The sequence below is a fragment of the Gavialis gangeticus genome, unplaced genomic scaffold, assembly GCF_001723915.1.
Source record: "Gavialis gangeticus isolate Ggan-Ray unplaced genomic scaffold, GavGan_comp1, whole genome shotgun sequence".
In the NCBI taxonomy this organism is placed as follows: Eukaryota; Metazoa; Chordata; order Crocodylia; family Gavialidae; genus Gavialis; species Gavialis gangeticus.
In genome coordinates this window covers 142,129,688-142,135,865 of record NW_017729024.1, presented here as the reverse complement: position 1 = coordinate 142,135,865, position 6,178 = coordinate 142,129,688, and the positions used below count along the sequence as shown (strand labels likewise).

Here is a 6,178-nt window from a genome sequence, read left to right as displayed (position 1 = left end):
TCCCCCCAGCCTCAGCCTCCTGGCACTTAAAAAAAAAAAAAAGCTATGCAGTCACTGGCACTAGCAGCTTCTGTGGGGGTCACTGGGGCCTCATGGCAGAGGTCCCCCCCCCCATGCAGCACAGGGCAGCAGAGCCCAGCTCCAGCCACCTGGCACCCACACTGCCGCTGCCCCATCATGCAGGTGCAGCCAGGGTCAGCAGGGCACTGTGCAGTTCCATGTGCTGTCGGGCAGCTGGGGCCACTGTGGCTGTCACCTGGGCTCCACACTGTGTGTTGGGACTCTGCCACGAGGCCCCAGTGACCCTGACAGGAGCTGTTACTGCCGGTGAGTGTGGGGCTATTTTTTTTTTCCTGGGATGCTGGGGCTGGGTGGGGCAGCGATCAGGGGGCTCAGGCTGCAGGCAGGGCATGGGGCTGTGGGCGTCAGCAGTTGGGGGAACTTGAGGGCAGGTGGGGGATGGGGCTATGTGGGGCAGCAATTGGGGTGCTGGGGGAGTGGGCAGGGGATGGGGCCAAGCAGGGCAGCAATTGGGGTGTTGGGAGAGCAGGCGAGGTTGGTAGGGGTTCCCCCATGGTTCCCTCCCCCATCCTCCAGGCCCCCTGACTTCCTACTTACTGGCAGGAGCTGGGGTCCAGCTCCCTGCAGCTGGCAGGCATGGGCAGGCAGCATGCTTCAGCACCGGAGTGAGGGACAGCCATAGAGACACTATGGCAGGCTACCAGAGCAACTCTGTGGAGCAGTGTTTCTCAACCCATGGTATGCGTGCCCCTGGGGGTATACGAGACACAGGCAGGGGTATGCAGGTGCTGTGTTTTGGTCTTGGTTCCAGCTGCTGCCCCTCCTGCTGTGTCCGGCTCACCGGGGCTTTCATTCCCCAGTGTCAGCATGCTGGGAGATAGGGAGGGAGGCCCTGTGCAGACTGCTTTGCCCCAGGTCACGGTGGAAAAAGTGAGACTTGGCTCACAGTGGCAAACCAGAAGTGCCACAGTGGGACTTCTGGTTTCACTTTTGCTGCGGTGATCAGCGGGGGGTACGTAAGGTACCAAAGGCTAAGAACCACTGCTGTGGAGGACCAAGCCTCTGGTTGCCTCAGGGCACAGTCTGGGACCCTGCCCTGCCCCTCTTTTTTCCCCCCATGGTTTTTTTTGACCCCTGGATATCCAGGGCTTTAATTTTGACCCCACAGTACAAATTTGCAGTGCAGGGAATGCTTTTGGTTCCTGCAGGTGCCTCTTACAGCATCTCAAAGGACTTTGAGATGCTGCAAGAAAGCGTGCGCTCGTGTGGATGCACCCCATGGGTCTAAGCTGGTGTAGACTGGCATCTGGACATAGAGGCTACACAGTTGTTCTGTCTTTGTACAGGTCCTTTAATCTTACCTTGCCCTGAACACATCAGAACAGGAGGATGTTCCTATTCTCTCTCTTCCATGGTAGCCACTGAATTAGAGCTATTATAGAGTTATTTAACTCTATATTTCCTAACCAGGGCCATTCGTTATAATGGGACCAAATCCATTGATTGACCATTCATCACCAGCCTACAAATAATAGGAAAAGAAAATATCCTGGCAAACAAAAAAGGCTGATTTCATGCTGTCTGAACATTAGGAAGACAGCCAAACTGTCACATAGTCACAGACAAATAATTTCTGAAACAATGAACTGAAAGTAAGTGTTCTGGATAAGAAAACTTCTTTAGACCAAGGGCTATAGTTGAATGTACTGGGAGGAAATCTTTGAAGCTTTGCTGATAAATTAAGTCCTAATCCTGGAAGCTGGAACATAACATGAATAATCTGCTATCTTTAGAGCAGTGATTACATTTTTGCTGTAATGTTAAAATACATCTTTGTTTTATGTTAGGAAAGTATATCAGCTGCTCACCAGGAATTCAGGAAGAAATGCTACTGGTAGAAAAAAACACCCCAGAAAATTTCCAAAGTCATGCCTTGTTATGATTTGGGAGATTGCAGATGATACTTGTTTTTTTCATAAATGTTCACTCCCATCTTTATTTGAACATTTTAGCTCAAATGTCAATATCGGTTTTGTCCTTATTTGCTTTATTGTAATTCTGAATGAAACGGATTTGGGAGAAATTTGCTTTGATCTCTCTCTCTCTTTCTTTTTAAGGTCAACTCAAATCAAAACATACTCTTGGGATAATGCCCAGGTTATTTTGGTCGGTAACAAATGTGACATGGAGGACGAACGGATAATCCCTACTGAGAGAGGCAAACATTTAGCAGAGCAACTTGGTAAGAAAAGATATGACAAGAGAGCTTTGTGATCATTTGTACCATTGCACAAAATATTGGCACTAATTGCTACAATGATTTTACTGAAAGGTTCAGGAAAAGTGCATCCATCTGCCATTGTAAGGAAATGCAGCAATAGTATGTGACATGCACCATCTTCATAAGAACAAGGAATTTAATCTTCTAAAGCTATAAAAGGATTAGAGAAAAAGAGGCCTTGTCTCTCATATATATATCACTCTGAGACTGATGTATCCAAAGGAAAACCTGTCTTCTTCCACCAGCCACCTGCAACTACTTTATAGATGCTCACAAGCTAACTGTAATTTTTCTGGGGCAGGGTGTTAAAATTGATAATTTTTTTATCTCTTCTTTTAATCCTTCTAACATCATTTCTTGAATACAGCCAAAAGACTTGTTTATCTAAAAGTCCCACATAAGGTATTTTGCAAAAGGAATAAACCTCACAGCTCATATGTATGTTAAAGGAAAACAAAGCCAGTTCAAGAATGACCATGAACCTTTTTCCAGAATTTGAACTGAAACTGTTTACATGTTCTGGAATTTGGATTATTATTTGCAATGTGTACAGCCTGATCCAGAAGTTTCCTCCAACTCCCATTACATTGTTTCACATTTACACTGGCATAAATGAAATCTGGTTCACAGACCCTGCCTCTTGGAAAGTACAGTTATCCACATGGATAATTATTTGCAGCATTTAGCATCTCTGTCCTTTACAATTCTGCCAATCAGTGGAAGTACTTTCTTGCCACAATAAATGCTATTTTTGTTGTGATTCTCACCAAACTGAAATGAAGAAATAGTAGTCTCACAACAGTCTGGTCTTGTAAGTTTTCATACTCAACTTTGCAGATTTCACAGGTCCTGCTATTTGGACAAGCATCCATATATCCAAGTCATATACTTTTTGCTGGTCATTAAAACTTACTCTGGCAAGTACCCTCTTTTATTCTAGTGAACAAGTAACTATCTTTAGCTTATCTTTTTTTCTTTAGATAAGTACCGAGGGAAAGGATGATTATAATAGCAGTTATACCCTGGTTTGTCAGGGTGGTCCAACCCCAGACTGTTTACTGTTTGATGACACTACCTGAATTTTAACTTCCTGTCATAACCACTCTCCCTTTTGAAAACCACTTTGCTACTAGCTATTTGTCTTGGTGACTTATTTAATAGCTTTACCATGATCTTGTTTTCCTCATACTTATCCACCTGAAGTACAACTCCAAAACAGCCACACAAGCAATGACCATAAACCAGTTCTTGAAAGGCTGACAAAAGCTGTTGCCTGAACAGCTGTTGCCATCTAGTAAAATGGATTATGGCTGGACAGATTGCCTCAGTGGTTGAGAACTGACTTTTTTTATACTTTGTTTTCTATGAAAACAAGTTTTTGCTATAACAACTACTTTGGCATGTGGTGCTTTTTCAGACAGAAATACATTTTCATTAACATGACCTATTCTTTCCTTGTAATGCCTATTCATGTTAAGGGGAAACTGTATTGAATGGAACAGAGGACCCAAAATTGTTGTGCCAAAAAACCATATATATTCCCTAATTTGTTGAGAGGAATAAATGGCATTAAAAAGTCTGGCACTTTCTGAAGGTGTGATTTCTGTTCTAAAACGTTTTATATTTTTAAGTTGCACAGAAATCTTTTTCCTCCCTTAAAATGATTTTTCTGTAGGGAAAAAAAAAAATGTTTTGTCAGGTTATAATTGAGGCCAGGAATTTAGCAAGAGTTGAAGAGTGCTTGGACATTTGTATAAATCACAAGAATTTTTGGTTATAATACCAAAGGCTACCAAAAAAGAGTTCTGTGCTGGAAAGCCAACTTCCTCATCTCCCAGTCTCTGTACTTAAAATTAGGCCTAGATTTTCATGAAAGGTATGTCCCACTTTTTTCTACCAAGACAGCTTCCTCTGAAGCATCTAATTCTAGCTGCTGTCCAAGACAGAATACTAGACTGAATAGGCTGTGGGTCTGATCCTGCAAGGCAATTCCTACATTTCAGTAATATACTGCAGACATCCTGCTAAAGAGCCTGAAGGAGAATGGGAAGGAGGAAAAAGCAGGATGAATTTCCATGGATTCACTTGGTATCTTGAACCAGAAAATAGGAACTGTAGTTTATGGCCAAGCGCAGATGTTACACTTTTTCTGGTTTAGGTGGTCTGAAACCAGTCTATACCCATAACAGAACAGAAGTTTGGAGCATATAGACTGGTTTAAAAATTGTGGAATCTGGTCTAAGATAGATCTGGATGGATGTAGTATCAAACTAAAAGGATTCAGGTTAAATCGATCTGTCACACTTCAGTACCAGATCCCCTCCCAGCTCAAGATAGACCTGGGATAGAATCACAGAATCATAAATAAATTAGGGCTGGAAGGGACCTCAGGAGGTCACCTGGTTCAACCCCCTCCTCAAAGCAGGGCCATCCCCAATGATATCATCCCAATGAAAGCTTTGTCTAGTCAGGTCTTAAAACCTCTAAGGAAAGAGAATCCACAACCTCTCTGGGTAGTGTTAGCAGCTTCCCCGCTAACCTTCCCTCACAGGGTGGCTTACCAGCCTTGGCCATGCTCGGCTGCTCCAAGCTGTTAGACACAGGTACGGGAGGGTGGAGGGAAGGAAGGGTGCATCTGTAGCTCAGGAATTTTCTATCTTTATACAATGTTCCTAGGTAGGAATGGGTGGGCTCTGTGGGAGAAGAAAGGGCCCCACAGGGCTCTGTCAGGCTGCACACAGTGGCAGTGGGTGTCCGGCATGATTCCTGCAGTCATGCTTGGCACCTGCTGCCACTGCCTGTTTTTTGCCAGGGCTTAGGGGGCCTGATTCTTCTTTCTGCAGGGTCCCCCCTTTCTCTGCTACAGGTATGGGGCTGCAGATTCCTGCCTCTGGGGGAAGGAGGGGAGGACTCCAGTCCTGCTCCCTGGAGCTGTGCTAGCTCACACAGGACCGGAGCTGGGCATAGCTGAGCAGGCACAGGCGCAGGCAGGAGACATGGCACCTAGGTGGCAGAGAGGAGGCTGGCCTGGCCTGTGCCAGCAAAGCTGGGGGGTATTTGGGGGCATGAGCTTTGCCCCTGCCTGCAGCCTGGCTGACCAGTCCTGCCCCCCATGAGTAGTCAGTTGTCAACAGTGCACATGAGGGAGAAGGGGGGACAGAGGCCTTGCCCCAGCCTCATCCCCACAACAGCTGGGGGCAGGGGCCTCCATGGTTGGGGCTTCCCCTCTGCAGCTGCCCTTATACAGAGTGCTCCTGTCCCCAGTGCCTGGCACTGGCTGCTTCTACAGACCTGGGCCATCCCTGATCAGCTATTGGGCACACCCCCCTGACCCCGACAGCCACTATGAGCCCTCCCCTGTGCCCAACCCTGGGCTTCCAGGGGTGGCTTTGGAGGGATGTTGCCATGGTGACCCACTCTGGGGCTTTTCTGGGGGCCTGGGGCTGGGTGAGAGAGAGGTACCACAGTGGCAGCTGGGGGGTTGGGACATTTGCCTGACAGACAATCAGGGAAGGCCCCCACTCAGCTGCGCTCCATCAGGCTGGGAGGTGTGCGAGAGTGCTTCCCTCCTTCTGACCTCCATCAGTGCAGGCATCTGTATGCCTCCCCCACCAAAGAGCAAAAATGTTTCATTAGCTCCCCATCCAATCTACGCAGTTTAGAGAAACCCATGTCGATTAGATTGATTCTGCCTTGGGCTTTTTTAATATCTGTGCTTTGCTTAGGTGAAGTGACTTGATCTGTCACTCTGATTCTGCCAATGTCTTGTTGTTTCACCTTTGGAAATCATATACAGCCCAAATTTTAAAAAGTCCTGGTGTCTAGTTGGAAAGGAGTTTATTTTTCATAGTTTCATAGTTTCATAGTTTCTAGGGT

General features: G+C 46.3%; 1 protein-coding gene across 1 annotated transcript in view; it reads left to right on the top strand.

Annotated features, from left to right (window-relative positions):
• The window catches only part of LOC109297797 (ras-related protein Rab-3C-like), a 178,232-nt gene that overhangs the window by 137,255 nt on the left and 34,799 nt on the right, over positions 1–6,178 (top strand). Inside the window, exon 2 of the mRNA XM_019517828.1 lies at positions 2,139–2,263. Within this exon, the coding sequence (XP_019373373.1) occupies positions 2,139–2,263 (125 nt within the window). The remainder of the gene's footprint in view (positions 1–2,138; positions 2,264–6,178) is intronic.